At 52.0% G+C, this 18,670-nt stretch overlaps 1 protein-coding gene and 1 long non-coding RNA gene across 2 annotated transcripts; one reads left to right on the forward strand and one right to left on the reverse strand.

Annotated features, from left to right (window-relative positions):
* The first annotated feature begins 386 nt into the window (after positions 1-386).
* Positions 387-2,748, forward strand: LOC102439909. Its single transcript, XR_002832179.1, has 4 exons — positions 387-524; positions 982-1,057; positions 1,606-1,707; positions 2,425-2,748. It is a non-coding gene; the product is annotated as an uncharacterized LOC102439909 (long non-coding RNA).
* Positions 2,749-16,590: 13,842 nt separating this feature from the next.
* Positions 16,591-17,553, reverse strand: LOC102441048 (FUN14 domain-containing protein 2). The gene has a single exon (XM_023764502.1). The coding sequence runs from the start codon at positions 17,551-17,553 to the stop codon at positions 17,026-17,028; it is 528 nt and encodes a 175-aa protein (XP_023620270.1). The 3' UTR covers positions 16,591-17,025.
* Positions 17,554-18,670: the final 1,117 nt, after the last annotated feature.

Raw genomic sequence — 18,670 nt, forward strand, 5'->3', positions numbered from 1 at the left:
TACAAGTCTTTCATGTTGACAATGACAATATTATATTCTGCGATCTATTTGCATTTCTCTCTTTTGCGGGTTTCATTGCTTGGTATAAATCCCCAGGCTGAAGCGAATGAAGCTTCACTGGGGAGAAGCAGTGCGTCTTACCATAGGGCTGGGCAGCTCCCCTCGCAAGGTGTCGCCGACAGGGCTTGGCTTTTGCCAAGATGAGCCCAAGGTAGGAAGCTGCGCCCGTGTGTGCCCGTTCGGCGTGTGCACGCGAAGCCTGGAAGGATTTTCTATGGATCCACAAACTGTGTTTCCAAGGAGGAGCCGGTCTGAGCACACGCCGCTTCCATGTGCTATGCACGGCCCATCCCGCCAGGAGGCCCTGAGGGAAGGGTCGCAGCTGCTTGAGCTCTGCCCAGAGCTCTGGGCCGTGTGCTGGGCAGAAAGCTGAACCGAGACCGAGAGAGAGAGAAGCATCTAGAGACGTGTAGAGGAGCGCGCCTCTCTCCACCCTCCTGGGGGTCTCCTGGATATTTCTGAGCGTAGGAGTGTCTTCTCCCAGCAGGCAGGTCAGTATGTTTCTGAGCTAAATGAGGACACAGCCTCAGCCAGGGTTAGTATTTACCAGCCGCCCATGGAGCACTGACTATGGGCTATGCTTTGCACGAAGCACCCCCTCATTTAATCCTCACAACAGTCCCAGGAGGTAGGTGCTGCTGTTCTCCCCATTGTACAGATGGGGAAACTGAGGCCCAAGGCTCCACAGCTGGTAACTTGCAGAGTAGAGAGTCAACCCCTGGGCAACTGGGAGTTATCTGTGGGAGGAGGAAATGTGTCATCTCTGCTTGCTGGGAGCAGCCATTGGCAATGTTTATGAGATCACTCCTACGCCATGAATAAAAATTTCAAGAAAGAATGAATGAGTGACTTTAATGGGGGTCATTGTATCTGTTGGGTTGTCCGGCATATGTAAATTTCCATAATGTCTTTCTATTTCAGCCAAGGCTGTCTCCTTTCCTCCTTGTCTAGTGGAGTTTCCTAGGTGTAGAAGTTTCCCAGGAGCATTTGTGAGCAGGTATGTCTATGCGTGGTCGGCTCTGTTAATTTCATCCCAAATCCCTTGGAAAAGCGCAGAGTCCCTGCTTCAGCTCCATTGGGAAGGGCTGGGCAGCTCAGTTCAGTTGGTTAGAGCATCGTCCTGATACGCTCCCCAGTCAGGGCACATACAAGAAGCAACCAGGGAATGCATAACTAAACGGGACAACAGGTGAATGCTTCTCTCTCTCTCACCCTCTTCCTTTTTTTTCTCTCTAAAAATCAATTTAAAAAATTTGAGGACACCTGAGTTACTAGACTGGTTAGGGTAAGGGAATGGGTCCTAAGTATCCAACCTGTGTTTTCCTTTTTAGTGAGTTTATTGGGGTGACAATGGTTAACGAAATTGTATAGGTTTCAGGTGCACAATTCCACAACACATTGTCTGTACACTGTATTGTGTGTCCACCACCCCAAGTCAAGTCTCAGGCCATCACTTTCAAAGGAAATTTCTGTGGTTTGGATTATTAAAGTCATAAATGCTTATCTAATTGTATTTCAAGCCCATTTATCATTTTTTTTTTTTAGTCTAAGGAAGATTCACTCAGTCAGAAGGGGTGGAATTAATAAATGATTCCCTTTTTAACTCGGCCTGGGCCTCATTCGAACGCCCGTTTTCAACTTGAGCTTGTAAGTATGGCATTTGTGAGTGAAATTGCCCTTGTATGTTCAGGGTAATTGAATCCCATTTTTCACTTTCCATTTCCCTCTAGAAAAATAAAAATGTTTACAGAGTTTAGCTTCTCAGTGGGGGATTTTCTAAGGTGGGAATTTCAACAGCATAAGAGAGGCTGGTGCGGCCATGACATTCAGGACAGGCTGTTAGGCCTGTGCTCGGCCCATGGACGGGTCACCTCAGGCAGCTTCGAAGATCAGATGGATTTCTCTGTTTTCACTGGAAACACCAAAGGAATGTCCACACCCTGTGCTTGTATCAGGGCTGGGGGGTGAGGAAAGCTAGAGTTCTGGCCAGATTTTCATCATCCATGGAGTGGCTCAGGGCAGTACTTACTGATCAGAGGCAGACCACATGCTAAATCAGCTTGGATCAGGGTCTCCGAAAATGTTGGACAAATGAGAGTTGACTTTAGGTGGCACTTGGATAGCGTTGAGTCACATAGTGATATGGGATTATCTTTCCAACTGTCTTTCAATCCTGATTATATCAAGGACACAGTCTCTGTATGATGCTTGATCTTTAACATCGTTCTTATCTGTTCTTTTAAAAATAAAGGCAGACTGGGCCTGAATGCGGGCCTTTAGGAGTTCTGGCTTCTGGTTTGGATTTAATAACATGGCTTTCTTTTTCATTGTTTTGCTTGTACGATGACCTTTGATTGCTGGCAGTTTTGAAGAGAAATATGTGAAGTTTCATTGTAAGACAGATGGGTTGAAGATTTTGTTTACTGTTAAGTAAATGACTGTGTTCAAAGCACTTTGGACACCGGGCCTGACGCAGGACAACACTAATTGTATATGGAGGACTCGCTCTGTAGCCAGCAGTGTCCTGCTTCTTACACGTGCTCCCAAGGTGTTGTCACAATCACCCTGTGGATAGGTACTGTTATTTCCTCTGACTTAAGGACACGGAGTCTAAAGCTCAGAGAGGTGCAGAACTCGCCTGCATGTCACGTGGGCCCTCGCATTTCAGATGCACTCATCTCAGTGGCCCAGCGGGAGGTGAAAGGAGGTAGGTTTCTCCTGGACTCACAGGTGCGATTTCCAGTCTGCCCTCTGCCCTCACTAGCTGTGCCCCCCGAGCTTCAGTTTTCCCATCTGCAAAGTGGGTGTTATGAGCAGCGGGAGGGAAATGGTGCGTTTCGTTTCCTGCCACAGGGTCGGCGATGTGGTTGATAGTCATGCAAACGGTAAGACAATTCAGAGCTGATCCCTGGGCTGAGCCTGGCGGAGAGCAGGTCCCTTCCGCCGAGGTTAGCTGGGCTCTGTGTTCTCATTGTCCGACTCTGAGTTGGCCGCTGGGTGGGTGGGAAGGTGAGATGTGGTTCACACCCCTGCAACCTGGTGAAGAAATATGTTCCTGGGGCCAGAAAGCCAAGCGGACGCATCTGGCCGGGATGGCCCAGCAGCATGAAGGTCAGAGTTTGTGCTCCGAGCGGCTTCCCCCTTCTCAGGCTGCAGAGCTTTGGCAAGGTTCTGAGTTAAGCTTAATTAAAATTCACTCTTAATTGGGGCCATTACTTCAAATCAACTCTACGTAATGAAGCTGTGTAATCATAATTAAGCTCCAGAAATAGAATTAGGAAGCCAAGCACGGGCGGGCCCGGTGCCAGGGGCGGCAGGGAGGGGACTTCTGGAATCACCGAGTTTTCAGATAGTCACGGCCGCTGAGTGCAGTGACAGGAGGAACCTCAGCGGCCCCACCATCAGGACAAGGAACTCACCAGAAAGAGGGTTTGGGATACAGGGAACCCCGAGAGGCAAAGCTTGAGTGGCACCAGGCAGAGGGGCCCAAGTGGTGATGAGAGCAGAGTCCCCTCGGGAGGAGGCCCAGGCTGTGCTCCGAACTTTTGGGTTAGACAAGGGCAAGTCTGCTCTCCAGCAACTGTGTCCCCCGCTGGGAAGTCAGGGTCAAGGGCAGCTGTTTCCAAACAAGGACATCTCTCTCCGGACTCACGCAGGGCTCTCCTCAGGGGGTTTCCTGGCAGGCAAGTCAGGGGCAATGCCTCTGCTTGCATGACCCTCTGCTTGAGGGCACGTGAGGCACTTACCTTTGCAGTTGTTGGCGCCGCTGTTTGGGTGGTAGCTTCTCTTTTCACGCGGAAGAATTACCCGCCCCCACGCTGGTAAGCATGTGAAGAGTGGGAGCGTGGGTTTTGGAGTGAGGTGATCAGAGGTTGAACTCCGGATGTGCCAATGACCGGCCACGTGTCTAGGGCAGTATTTACCTCACTCTCCGTTTCTCCATCTGTCATGAGAGAATTATAATAGAAGACGTCTCAAAGGCTATTCTCACAATGATATATACACCCAAAGCACTTCGGACACCGGGCCTGACGCACGACAACACTAATTGTATATGGAGGACTCGCTCTGCAGCCAGCAGTGTCCTGCTTCTTACACGTGCTCCCAAGGTGTTGTCACAATCACCCTGTGGATAGGTACTATTATTTCCTCTGACTTAAGGACAAGGAGTCTAAAGCTCAGAGAGGTGCAGTAACTCGCCCAAGGTCACACAGTAAGTAAGAGGCCATTAGTACCAATGGTATTATAATAAAGGTGCTCTATGTGCCTATGCGTTTGATCTGCTGGTCAGAATTAGTTAGATCTACAGACAACACGTGCCCAGAAGTTCTACACAGGTCTCCAGGGAAGTCTCTCAGCTAAGCTTGTCCCAAGTCTGTGGCTCTAACTCAGCCAGAGGAGGCCAGGCATTTGGACTCTGAGAGGATGGAGCTGTGGGTGCTGATTCCAGAGCTGTGGGGTTGGAGGGAAGAGACAGCGAGAGAGAGCGTCACCGAGTATCTGTTTTTTTACTTGGCATGTCAGTTGTCCTTGCTCAGGAGACCTTGGGAATCACCCTCAGGAGTGGTGAGGGGAAGTCTAGGCACCTGAGCCGAAGAAGAGCTGTGCCCCCCCCTGAACCCCCAGTTGTCCAGAGCATGGCTCATACTTCTTATGCCACCTTCATGAATGCCCACTGGGTGCCTGGAATAGAGTTGGGCCACAGTTGGCATCAAAGCCCCATGAGTCAGAAATGACCACTCCCATTCTGCCGATGAGGAAACTGAGACTCAGAGAAGCACTGGCCAATGCGAAATGCATTCTTCGAACCTCGATTTGGGTTTTTAATTCATTCTACCAAACCCCATCCTGTCCCAGAGATACTGCCCAGCTGGAGTGCCTCCCAGACTCTTTCCCTGCTCACCACTGAGCCAGGCCAGCGGGAAGGACCTCTCTGCCCTCAGACTCAGAACCAAATATGCCTTTGGTGCCAGGAAGGTCCTGCAGTTCATGTTTCCTAAACAGCCCCAGGCGTTCATTCTGCTTGCATGCCTCCAGTGATGGGGACCTCACTACTTACTGACTTAAATCCTTCACTTTGGATTAGAGCAGGAGGGAAATTTGGCCTCAGCCTAATATTCCTGAAGGCCCTCCAATTCAGACTTTGGATGTCATTGCTACATGAGTTCTATACCAGTTACTGTATGGAAAGTGTTCATCTGTTAAATGTAAATGGTTCAATCATATTTATCACTTTTTTTTTTTTTGCAAAGCTGTGTTCCTATTTCCTCATCTTATATTATTATTTTCTTTATGTACCAGGAACCTGAATCAAGAAAGAAAACATGAGTTGCCCGGTCCACTCCCCATGCCTAGGAGACCCCGAAAATTAACAAGGGCATTCTTGTTGGGCCCTAACCTGTGTATTTGCAATGTTTCTGCTCCCTGGCGAGGCTGTGGTGTGGGAATTGGAGGGAGGTCTTGCTCTGATAGAGAAAGGTTCAAGTTCACTGCCCAGGACCAGCTTTAGACAGCCAGGAAGCCTGCTGTTTTGGAGAGGAGGGTAAATGGTGGAGTGGGGGGAGGAGGCTGGTGACCAACTCAGTTGCTCAGAATCTTGTGAGGAATGGTAGCAACTTCCTGGTGCCCGTGCCAGGCTGCCCCACAGCACAGTTGAGGGGCCCCCTGCCCGCGGTAGTCTATGTGAATGCCTCCCTATGGAGTTGGGCTACGCGGAGACCCCGATGCCAACCCCAACCCCAGAGAGCACCACAGAGGGAGCTAATGCCACCTCAGGGGACTGAACCCCAAATTGCAAAGGTGTCACAGACACTGGCTCATGAGGAGGCCACGTCCCTCTCCCAGCTGTGACCTCTTTGTCCTCTACCCCGAGAGCCTCGGCCTCTATTTACACTAAATAGACGCAGCGCCATTTGCCGGTTGCTGTATTTTGGGCAAGCCCAGCTGGAGGCCCCCGCAGCCAGTCTGAGCAGGCAGCCGGCCGGGCGGAGGTCACGAGGAAGGGCCTGCTCTTCCAACAAAGTTTAGCAAACACCTTATCTCCCCAGAGCAGGTGAGGTAATGTTTATGAAAGATCACTCTGTCCCCTTCCACCGGGCGGGGGTGCAGCTGTGACCAACTCAGGCCCCATGGACTCCCCTCAGCTACCCTGCCTCCCCCGTGCAAGCCCACAGAGCCTCAGTGTCCTCGCCTGTAAAGGGGACCCAGCTCATGCGGTCGCCCTGGCGATGAAACAAAGCCCGCACATAGGGCTGAGCACGGCGCTCTGCGAACAGGTCATCCTCAGCGAGCATCACCGCGGTCACCGTCCCGGCTCCAGTGCGCCAGGCCTGCTGTTTGGGAGCCAGGCTCTCACAGATGTGGCACAGCTGGGCTCTGAACGCACTTGTCCAGTCTCAACGCCAATGACCTCACCCTGACCAGCCTCTGCGTTTTCCCTCAAAACAGCCTGAATTTCCTCCCAACCTCCCCCTGTGGTCTTGCCAAGAAGAAAATCTAGTTTTCCATGAACACCGAGGAGAAATGAACCCGTTTCCAAGAACCTCAGAGGACGATGGGTGCGTCTTTCCTGCAGGGTCTTCGGCTTCAGCCGCCATGTGTGTCTCCCGGTGCAGGGAATCCCTCCCACAGCCTGTGACCGCTAGCAGACTCAAGGGCAAAGTTCAAACCAGCCGCTGTGCCCCACACCCTCACTTCTGCAGCAAGACCCAGGGACTCCAGAGCAGCAGTTTTCATTTGACAATCAAAGACGTTGTTTATCATTTGGCTCCAAACACATTCTGTGTTGAAAAATCTTGGCTAGCTATTACTTTATCGGCGTCAGTCAATGGCAAATTATGTGTCCCATTCTATCCCAAATGAGGACTTCGGATTGGTGTGGGATGACCAGTGCACTGGCAGTGATTGGGTGCCCATCACCTCCCAGGGGGTCTGCTGGACAAGCACGTGATGGCCTTAGCTCATTGAATCCTCCCACCAACCCTCAGAGGTCACTACCTGCATCATCCCCACGGCACAAGTGCAGGGACCCGTGCTCAGGAAGGCCACCGAGCTAGGAAGGGGCAGAACTGGGAAATCAGAGCTGGGCTAGGGAGGACCGTCACTGGCAACATACTGAGGCCGGCAGGGCAAGCACCCAGGCATGTGCGACCTGGAGCCCTTGAATGCCTCTGAGGGCCCTGCCAGGGTGGGCCTCCTCCAGGCGATGTCTCCCAGGGCTTTAGGTGGCTGAGGAGCTGTGGAGGGTTAAGGTGAGACCCAGGAGGACCCCCAGCCATCCTGGGAAGCCGGACCGGTGCACACAGGACTTCTCAGCACTGCACATGGTGACTGCTCACCCGACAGGACACAGGCTTCCCATAGAAGGGCAGCTTGGATCAGGTGACCCATGAGGCAAGAGAGTAGAGTGGTCAGCACAGGGGCTTGCAAACTGGGCAGGCAGGGATCCTTCCATCTGATAGGTCTGTGAACCAGAGCGAGGCTTCCATGACTTGGTTTTATCACCTGTAAAATGGGTCAGAACAACCTACCCCAGTGTTGCTTCAGATGATTTGGTGAGAGAAGACGTTACCTGATGCTTGGAAGACTGTAGGTGCTTAATAATTGAGAGTTGCCATTCTTACTACTGGGTGGGTGATGCTCTAAGAGTCTCCCTTGGTCATAAACTTGAAATATTAATTTCTGCCTCATCCAGAGGCTGGGGCACAGTAAGACAGGCTGTGGCTCTAGCCCTGGCCACCTCCAGCTCCAGAGCAGCCCTCCATGGGTCGTCGCTCCCACTTCCCAGTCTGGGAGAGGCGTGCGTCCTCTGTGCCAGGACAATGTGCTGGGCAGTGGACCCGGAGAGCTGAAAAGCCAACCGACTCAAGGCAAGAGAGAACAAAGGAAGGATGGAAGAGAAGGATGGGGAGAGAGATGGGAGAGATGCAGAGATGGTACTGGGAGGCGGGGTGTTGTGGCTGGTGAGGGACACAGGGCCTGGGCTAGATGCCTGGCTCTACCCTTCACCACATGTAACTTTGGGCAAATCACCAACTCTCTCTGTGCCTCAGTTTTCTCATTTGTAAAATAGGGTTACGAATGGTTCCTCCCCCAGAAGTTTGTCTTTAGGGAAGCTATAATGAAATAACATACTAGGATGTAAAGCGCAGTGCCTGGCTCGTCGTGCTCAATAAAGCTGAGCCATAGCATCGTAGTAATTATCTCCTGGTCAAGTGATCCGCGCGTTCTCTCAAAGACCCATTTTACAGATAGGAAAGTCAAGGGGAGGAGCGGAACCACGCCAATGTGTGGGTCCTTTCACTTGCACCCTGTTGCCACCTGGCTGGGCTGATTCCTGGCCTCTTGACCTTCCTCACCCCTGGGGCTGCCTGTCCCACAAAGAGACTTCCCCGCCTGTTCCAAGCTTGGACAGCGCTCAGCAGCAAAAGCTGCAGGAGCTGGCCTCTAGGGGGCAGCAGGACCTTGGAAACCAGGCTGGCGGCAAGACTGGGCTGAGCTGGCTGTGAGCTTCAGTCACACAAGAGGCAATGGGGGACCATGGGGAGCTGGAGTCAGGGCTGGGGCTGCTAGAGAGGGGGAAGCAGAGGGGCACTGAGTGAGGATGCTGGCCGCCTCTGCAGCCCCCTCTCCCAGCCAAGCCTGTCCAGTCCCTACACCCATGGGGATTAAATGTGACACAATCCCCGCCCTCTAGGCCAGTGGTTCTCAACCTTCCTAATGCCGCGGCCCTTTAATACAGTTCCTCATGTTGTGGTGACCCCCAACCATAAAATTATTTTCATTGCTACTTCATAACTGTAATTTTGCTTCTGTTATGAATCGTAATGTCAATATCTGATATGCAGGATGTATTTTCATTGTTACAAATTGAACATAATTAAAGCATAGTGATTAATCACAAAAACAATAGGTAATTATATATGTGTTTTCCGATGGTCTTAGGTGACCCCTGTGAAAGGGTTGTTCGACCCCCAAAGGGGTCGCGACCCACAGGTTGAGAACCGCTGCTCTAGGCAGTGAGAAGCCAGTGCAGCCTGGGGAGCAGCAGGGCCAGGGAGTGGGGGTGGCTGGGGGTGCGTCATGCTGGAGTGATCAGAAAAAGCATTTTCCAAGCCACAGGGACCACACAGAGCCCAGGGCGTTTCCTGGAACTGCTCGTGGACCCCTCGGGCCTCCGCCTGCAGAACCGGCCCACCCCTGTGTGTGGCTCTAGGGTCCTGTAGGGCCTTCCCCAGGCCTCTGTGACTGAAGGCCTGTTGTTTTGGCCAGTGGGCCAGGGGATCTTTGTGCAGGCTCACATCTGGCCGCCTCTGCTCTGTGCTGGCAGCAGAACTACCTCCCAGAAGGGCCACAGAAATGACAAATACCGCTGCTCATGGCTCACCCGTGCCAGGCACTGAGCTAAGGGTTCTGTGGGTATTGTTCCATGCTTCCCCCCTTTCACAACAGTCCTTCATCTGCTCTTTGCAGATGATGACCTGAACTGAGGCTCAGAGAGGTGAAGTGCCGTGCCCACGGGCACACAGCAGGCAGTACCTGAGGCAGCATCAGAATTCAGGGCTGTCTAGTTCCAAAGCAGGAATGCTTTCACTCTCAGGGCACCCAAGCGGGGGTTGGAGAAGCAGCCAAAGCTGTGCCCAGCCCGGTGCCAAGGAAAGGAGGCAGCACGCCCCTGGCCCTGCAGAGGGGTGCCCGCCCTGGACCCTGCACCACGGGGCCTGGCAAATATCAAACACTGAAACAATTAGACTTTTAAAAAAATTTGCTGACACAGGAGAGCTATACCTTCTGTTCTCTCCTCCGCATAGGCCTCTGTCCTCCTGAGGAGGAGGGAAGTGTCTGGGTCTAAGACTCCCTGGGGATCTGTCTTCAGACTCCTGCTCCCGGAAGCTGGGCTTTCCAGCTCTGCTTCTTTTGGCCCTTGGTTTCCAACCTCAGTTTCCCCATATGAAACATGGATCTCCTGCCTGCCTCTGGCCTCGCGGGCAATTTGCAAGGATTCCGTAAGGTCTCTGCAGTGCAAATGTCAGTCATTACTTCGGACACCGGCTCTGTGCTAACTTGCTTTGGGATCAGAAATTGGGATCAGTGCGGGGCGATCCCCTGATAACACTGTCTCTCTCCACCCCGCTAGTCAAATGAGATTCAAATAGTCCATTTGAATGGCCCTGTGATGACCCTGTAAACGTCAGATAACTCAGATGGTCTCTCTCATTCCTGTGTCCTCAACCTATTCCATCTCTAATCTCTCCATCTCAGTTTCTTCTCTATTCAAATTAGTTATTTGAATGACTAGAAGCCAGCGCTTTCTTTCTAGGCTCCATGGCCCAGAACTTGCTGAGGAATTCTCCTCCGGGGTGTTGTTGATTGAGAGATGCTGGGGTTCCGCTGTGCACAGGCCACCTAGATGCTTGCCAGCTCACCCTGGTGGGCCCACGGGTCCTCACAAAGCATCTGCTTCCTCCCCTGCCTGAAGCGATAAGAAAAGGACTAGAGCAGGGGTGGGCAAACTTTTTGACTTGAGGGCCACAATGGGTTCTTAAACTGGACCGGAGGGCCGGAACAAAAGCATGGATGGAGTGTTTGTGTGAACTAATATAAATTCAAAGTAAACATCATTACATAAAAGGGTACGGTCTTTTTTTTTTTAGTTTTATTCATTTCAAACGGGCCGGATCCGGCCCTCGGGCCGTAGTTTGCCCACGGCTGGACTAGAGGCAGGTGAGCATCCTTCGGCCTTCTAGACAGGCGAATCCCTTCTGTCTTTGGTCAAAGATGGCAATTAGCCAGGATGTTGATGGATCGGTAACACAGAGAACAGACAGCGACTTTAATAATATTGATCGCTCCTGAGCAGAGAGATGGCCCTCAGAGCTTCCCCAGCTGCCCTGCCACCACACACCTCTCCCTGGTGGAATCTTTCTGGTCTTCCTGCACCTGACCTCTGCTCATGGCTCAACCCACGGTGGCAAACAGGAGGTGGTGACAGCTCTACGGCCCCCTGAAGTTGGATTAAAGTCTCAGAGTCCCCCAATTTGGGCAAGTGCTTCCCGCTCTCCGAGCCTCCATGTCCACATCTGTCTAGTGGGCACCCCCTCTCTCTGCTCCCCCAATCTAGGATTTGATGGGGATGGATGAGATCATTTGCAGAGGTGAGAGCTTAGAACTCTGTAGATGCAGACCTCATCCCCTGCCAAGTCTCCGGGGTTTTTTGAATGTTATTGTTTTGTAATCAACAAATCTCTGACTCATCGAGTGAGGGTACAAGAAGTACTTTCGATTTGGCTACCAATGGCACTTGCGGGCACTCTAACCCACACAGGGGCACGTGAACAAGGACAACTTTTGCTACAATAATTGCATTTGTCGGGGGGGGGGGGAACCTGAAGAACCCTACAAAATTCATACACATCAGTAGGGGAGAGGCGGAAGGAACTATGGCACATTTATTAGACTAAGAGGCATGAACAATAATAATCTTTTTCTCTTTCCACTGATCTGGGGAGATGGCCATGATGCATTCAGCGAAGAATGTCTACAGAAAAATGTATGTAGTATGATTTTGTAAAAAGCAGACTACCTTCCTTTTCCCTCTACTCTATGGGAGGACATATATGTTGTTCTGAACCTACTAAGAGATATGGGAAGACCCACACCTGCGGCCAACATTGCTTACCTACAGGTGGCGCACAGAAGGGAGATGCCAGGGGAGAAAGGAGATTTAAGAGTCTATTACATTTATTTCTATTCACCTCTGAATTGCTTGCTTTTTTCCAAACATATTTGTCATTTCTTTTTGAAATGAAATGATAGTGTTAGGAGGCCACTGCACATAGGAAGCCCACGGTTAATGAAATGAGGAGATGCATGAAGTCTAATAATCCTATCACTTCACTCCTTTGAAACGAGAAATGTTTTCCAGTTTTAGATTCTCTACCCATATGCAAATGCCTCTGATGGGGGCTGATAAAGCCGACCCTGGAGCTTGTCAGCTTCCGGCCAAGATCAAAACAAGTGTGTGTGTGTGTGTGTGTGTGTGTGTGTGTGTGTGTGGAGGGAGGAGGTGAGAAAAGTGTCATCTGTCAGATGCCTTCTGTGTCTAGAAGCAGGCGAGGTGTCTACACACACCCACCTGGTTTACTGAATGCAGACACATCCTGCAGGGTAGCCATCAGCCTCCTTGTATGAACAAGGAAACTAAGGCTTAAAGGGTTTGTGATGTGGATGCAAACACAGGCTGAGAGGCCAAGGCCAAGGCCCCAATGCTCAGAAATGTCTGCTTTTAAAACAATACTAGTGATGAGAGTAGAAGTTCACTCATAGAGCCCTAGCTCCATTTGACAGATGAGGAAACTGAGCTGCCACGGGGGATTGTGGAAGGACACAAACTCAGCAAGTGGAGAGAAGAAACCTGAACCCAGGCAGTGTGACTGCGGAGCCTGCCCCTTCGACCCCAGGGGCACCCAGCAAGTCATCGCAGCAGGCCTGGCCCTAGAACCCCCCCCCCCAACCCCGTCCATCACTCTTCCCACTGTGCTGGGCTGGTGCCTCTCACAGACGCGAACCCAGGTGGAGGGAGGCTGGGAGGCTTGCCTCGCTCTGGTTTCACCCCGGCTTGGACAGGTTCTAGTGAGGCTTCCCAGGGTGACTGTGGCCTTCTCAGGGTCAGCTCAGAGCGTCTGGTTCCCACATTGCCTTGGACTTCCTGCTGCCAGGACCAGCCGCTTGCTGCCCGGGCCTCGGTGCCTGGCCCACAGCGGCCGGGCAGCTCCCCAGGGCTTTGCCAGGAGGCAATCCTCATTTATCTAAGGCCGTGTGTGCCAGATCCACCCGTTTTCTTCCCACTGGACCTATTTGCGCCATTTCTGCCAACCACCCCACACATTATTTATTCACTAATTGAATTTAAATCATCCTACTGTTTAAACTGAAAAAGAAAAAAACCCCACAACCCCCCCCCCCAAAAAAAAACCAAAAAATAAACTTTATTTTTTTGTTGTTAATCCTCACCCGATGATATTTTTCCATTGATTTTTAGAGAGAGTCGAAGGGATGGAGAGAGACAGAGAGAGAGAGAGAGAAACATCAATGTGAGAGACACACATCGATTGGTTGCCTCCCACCTGACCAGGGCGGGGGATCCAGTCTGCAACCGAGGTACATGCCCTTGACCAGAATCGCAGATGCTCTATCCACTGAACCAAACTGGCTGGGGCTAAACTCTATTTTTAAGAGGAAACCTCTCATTGCTCTAAATGGAAAAGCAACCTGGCTTACCATAAGCTGAAGGTTCCTATAAAACCAAGGGGACAAAAACAGAACCAAGCCATCCAATCCCAGAGACACCCACCTCGGGAAAGCGCCTGCCCTCTGCTTGTTCAAACAAGACCATGAGCTGGAGAGGCGGTCAAGACCCACCAGCCCCTACAGACACTTTCTCCTTGACCCACCCAAGGGCCCGAGAGGGAACCGCCCACGTGACACCACCCATGTGCCTGGCATGCTCTGGGCCTCAGGGAAACGCTCTTGGCCAGGGGCCGTCTTGCGCCCTGATGGCCAGGTGGCGCCCCGTCCCTCAGACCACCCGGGCCCTTGGCCAGCTCCTGGGGCTCCTTTGAAGTCTCCCCAGGAAAAGGCTCGTCCCAAGGAGGTGACATTATCTTCAATGGTCATATAGCCCGAGAAGGGGCGTGGAATGAGGAGAGACAAACGCTGTATCTTTTCTGTCCTCTAATTATCTTTCTAATATCAAGAAATTATTTGTAGATTAGTAATAATAATAATGATAATGAAGAATTTTTTGAGACTGTCTGGCATCCCAGTGGACTGTGCACCCGGGGACTGTGACCTGCCTGGGCTGCGGGAGGCAGCTCAGGTGAGCGGGTGTGAGTAGTGGCTGCTGCTCTTCCGTGTGACAGGGCTGGTCTCATTCAGCAGCGTGAGCCTGGGGGGAGGGGGCGCGCGGAGAGCAGGGCACGGCTGGGCTGGGGTGCCAGTCCTCCCAGAGCTAGGGAGGCAGTGCAGCTCATCCTGGAGGTCTAATCCAGGCTGGGCACCTGCCAAGGGGGCGATTTTTGGAAGTTACTCGACCCTCTGGGCTTTCTTGAGCATAGACAATCTACTGTAAAGAGTTGCTGTGAAGCTTACAAGAGAGCCCGCCATGGGGCCCCCGTCCACACTGTGACTTCAGCGACTTGGCAGTCAGTGGCCTGTGCGAGGCTGGGCACCTCACATTCCCTCCCTGGACCTCAGTCCCCCCAGAGCAAATCTAGGACTAGCCAATCCGAGGTCCCCAGCTCGGCGCTCTGGCCAAGCCCGTCTGCAGACATGGTTCTGGAGGTTCCACAGGGTTTTCTGATCAGCTGCCAACATGTGAAAACCAGGTGGCCACACAGAAACCTGGGTCTCACACATCTTCTTGCACATCTGCCGAGACAGGCAGAGCTGACCGCATTGGGCCCACGTGGTTGGTACGTTTGCCGAGCGCTGGGCAGGGCTGTCTCCTGAGTCAGGACCACCTACACAGGCTTCTTAGCCATTAAGTTATTGGGTGTTTAATATTCATAACAGCTGCATTTTAGAGATGAGGAAACGGAGGCATGCAGAGGTTAAGCAGCTGGCCCTATGTTACACGAGAATGAATGAGAGAGCTCCCTCTCAGGCAGGGAGCCAGGGGCTGTACCAGATGCTGGGGGGACAGGTGTGGCAGTGTGACAGCCAGGGTTCCCCCTGCAGGCTCTCTTACTCCTTGCTTTGCTGGGGAAGCAAGGGTTAACCCTGCCCTGCTCATCTCGCCTGGCCAGAGGCTGCCAGGAGGGAGCATTCAGGAGCCACTGGAGGTGGACAAAACCAAGGCCCCCCGCCCCCCCTCCCGCCCCTCCAAAGATAACGGGTGCTGACCCTGACAGCAGTCCCGGACCCCAGCTGGCCCTGGGTGCAGGGGAGCCCTGCACTCCTTCTCTGTTTACGCTCGCTCGGCAGGGTGCATACCTGCCTCCCCAGTGGCTCCAGCCCTTCTGTTTACCCTGCAAACAGCCAGCTGCCCCACACCATCACTTAGAGGCCAGGGGGCGGCTGCCTGGGGCACTGGGCGGCCCAGGCCTGTTTGAGCTGTCCTGGGACCTGCGCCTGCACGTGCCAAGAGCCCATTTGCCTAGGAATTAATGGGCACCCACACCCCTGCTAGATGCAGGCACGAGCCAGGGAGGCAGCCAGGGAGGCAGCCAGGGAAGGCGGAGGGGAGGGGGTGTGAGGTTGCTGCTGGGCTCAGCCTGACTCAACTCCTCATGGGTCCTGTGACCTTGAGCCACTGGAGCCTGGGGCCTCAGTTTCCCCAGAGCTCCAGAAAGTAGCAAAGTCATGGGCTTGGGAGATTCCGGGGATGCCCCTACGGTGGGCATGGCTGGGGGACAGTGACAGCAACATTTAACTGTTATGGGAGAGTTAGAGGATTCAGCTCCAGGCATTCAACTTTGAAAGCTGCTCACTGACGTATAACCTGCTTTCAGAAAAGTGTACAAATTATAAACGTTTCCCTGGAAGAGTTGCCACACAGTGAACATACCCATGCAATTAGCACCCGGATCAAGAAGCAGAGGACTCCCTGCAATTCCAGAAAATTCCCTCACCACCCTCATCACATCTGCAGGCGGTGTGAGACAGGAGAGCCTCATTTTATAAATCAGCCGTTCTCAACCTGTGGGTCGCCAAGCTGTGGGTCGCGACCCCTTTGGGGGTCGAACGACCCTTTCACAGGGGTCGCCTAAGACCATCAGAAAACACATATATAATTACTTATTGCAGCGGTTCTCAACCTGTGGGTCTCGACCCCTTTGGGGGTCGAACGACCTTTTCACAGGGGTCGCCTAAGACCATCGGAAAACACATATATAATTACTTATTGTTTTTGTGATCAATCACTATGCTTTAATTATGTTCAATTTGTAACAATGAAAATACATACTGCATATCAGATATTTTACATTATGATTCATAACAGTAGCAAAATTACAGTTATGAAGTAGCAACGAAAATAATTTTATGGTTGGGGGTCACCACAACATGAGGAACTGCATTAAAGGGTCGCGGCATTAGGAAGGTTGAGAACCACTGTTATAAATGAAGGAACAAGGGCTCAGTGGTTGATCACACCAGCTGGTGACTGAGCTCACATTTTTTTTTCCCAGCTAAAGTCATTTATTTGACCATAAATAAACGCTTTGGGAATAGCCATGAGACGTATTATCCTGTATGGTGGAAACCCCCCATCCCCGGATAACATCTTAATGCCCCCAAATGATTCATTAAGTCTGATTATCCAATGATGTATCTATTGGTTGATTTCCCTAAACTTTTTCCCACCAAACACCCTATCTTCAGTTCATCATATGTTCAGCACAAGTTCATTCTACATTCATAATTTTTCAATTATAGTGTTTATCCCACCATTTTGTCAGGATAATTTTAACAGTTATAAATACCTCTTTCTGTAATCCAAAACCAACTAAAAAAGAAAGTAGACACCAAAAATCTTTCATGCTTAAATGCAAATGTATTCAGTTCCTTTCCATGCCGCACATAATAAGGTATCTATGTGCTTGTTATTCCTGTTCTAATTCAAGTTTGGGGCACCTTTGAGAATCCACTTATCCTCCACAGTGAGCTATATTGCACTGTGCTAGTAAGTATCTTATGTCGGGGGGAAAGGAACATTCCTGACCTACAGCTCAGTCAAGTGGGGAGTGTTCAGGGAGGACAGGTGGTCTATTGTATCTTCCGTTGTTGTCACGAGGCTCACAGTAGGGTCATTATCAGTTCGTATCAACAGATGCCTATAGAAGCCATTCAGATATGCTATAGCAGGGAAGAAGGCACAGGAGAAGAGGAGACTTGATGTCCTATGATGGAGTGTAGAGGCTGGTCTAGGTACAGAAACCGGGAATAACGGAAGAGAGGAGGTCCTCCTTAGGATGCCATGCCAAGCAGAAAGCTTCCGAAAAATCCACCAGTCACTAGAACATTCTTCTTCACAAACAACACCACCTCCTCAGCTTTGCTTTTCACCTCTGTAGGTAAGTGGTTGCTCTTGCGGATCTTCAGCTGTTCCTTGGCCTTCTTCATGTCCTTCTCTACCCGTTGCCAGTCAATTTTGATGTAGCCAGTGTGGTTTGCAATCTGAAGGAGAAAAAATCCTCCTCCCACAGCTGTTGCAGCCAATTTTCCAACCTTCTGGAATATGAAACCTGTGCACCACCCAGTGACACCTCCGATTAACAGCTGGGTTGCAACGCTGTATTTTTCAGCTGAGGGCCCAGTTTCCTGCTCGAACAGCTTGCGCCACCATGGCTGCTTCTTAGCATATTCCGCAAGGTCCAGTGACTCAAAGTGCCCTTGAGTGGACGCAGCCATTTCGGCGAGTTGGTCTCGCGATGACATGCGCGGCAGCTCGGCGCCGAAAGACCCTGAGCTCACATTTGAACCCAGGCCCTTCATCTCCGGAGCCCACACATGAACCGCTGTGCTGGGAAAAGGGGTGGGCACGGGCCGAGGACCAGATCGGTCCTGTAACCTACCATCCTTGTCTTCCAGGCACTTCCCATCCTGGGATGCCAAGGTAGCAAGTCAACTACTGCCTGAAGGTGTAAATGTGTGTCATTTCTCATCTGCCCCCTCCCACCCCCAGGGCCATAGGCACAGAGACTGTATCTTGTTTGTCATGCAAAGCCCTGCCTTGTGCCTGGTAGACAGTAGGTGCTCAATCAATATGTGTCCAGTGACTGACAAATTCAGGAAGGAAGGGGGGAATGAATGGAAGGCAGCTATGCTCACCACTATACCACCAACGCCGACAGGGGGGAATGAATGGAAAGAGAGGGAGAGTGGGAGGAGGGTGGGAGAAAGGCCCAAATTCTGGGCCTTTCTGTCTGGCCAGCCTCCCCCTGCTTCTCTCTTCACCAGATCAGAACATTTGCTGGTTAAGAGAGAGCCAAGAGAGTCAAGCTCACCTCTCCTGGCCCCTGGCCCCAGCCCCACCCACCTCCCAGATGACTCTCCCCACCCCACCCCCACCCTCTTCCTGCTCTTCCCTTATTGCACTCGGAGCTTCCACAACCCTGGCCTTTGCTCACTGCGCTTCTTCTGCCCAGAGGCGCCTTCCCTTGGTCAACCCACCCGGCAGGAATGTCTACTCACTGACCCTCTGGGACTCAGCTCAAGGGTCAGGCCCTGTCTCCTTGGCGATTTCCTTTCCCCAGAGGGAGAGAGCCTGGCTCCAGCATGTTCTTCCTCCAGTGCGTTCAACCGGGCTCCACAGTCATTCACACCTAGTGAGTCCCAGTGAGTCCAATGGCTATTGGCAGGGAAACCCCCAGCACCTGCCCCACGGGCACAGGTGAATCTATTACCCACCAGCCGTAGTGCCCTGCGGCTGCCTCCCAGGCAGGATGTGGACGGATGCCCCAGCAGTGACCAACCAGCCTCTCCCCTTCCTCCTCCTCCCAGGTGGCACTTCATCCAGGTCCCTGCCCTGTGTGAGGGCGGGGGGGGGGGGGGGCGTAAACCCGGAAACCCTGTGGCTTGTGCACCCACACATGTCAGGGTCTGTGCCGAG

Source organism: Myotis lucifugus, unplaced genomic scaffold, assembly GCF_000147115.1.
Source record: "Myotis lucifugus unplaced genomic scaffold, Myoluc2.0 scaffold_333, whole genome shotgun sequence".
Taxonomy (NCBI): Eukaryota; Metazoa; Chordata; class Mammalia; order Chiroptera; family Vespertilionidae; genus Myotis; species Myotis lucifugus.

Coding starts and splice junctions, on each gene's coding strand:
- LOC102441048 (XM_023764502.1), bottom strand. CDS start 17,553: ATGAAGGGCCTGGGTTCAAATGTGAGCTCAGGGTCTTTCGGCGCCGAG.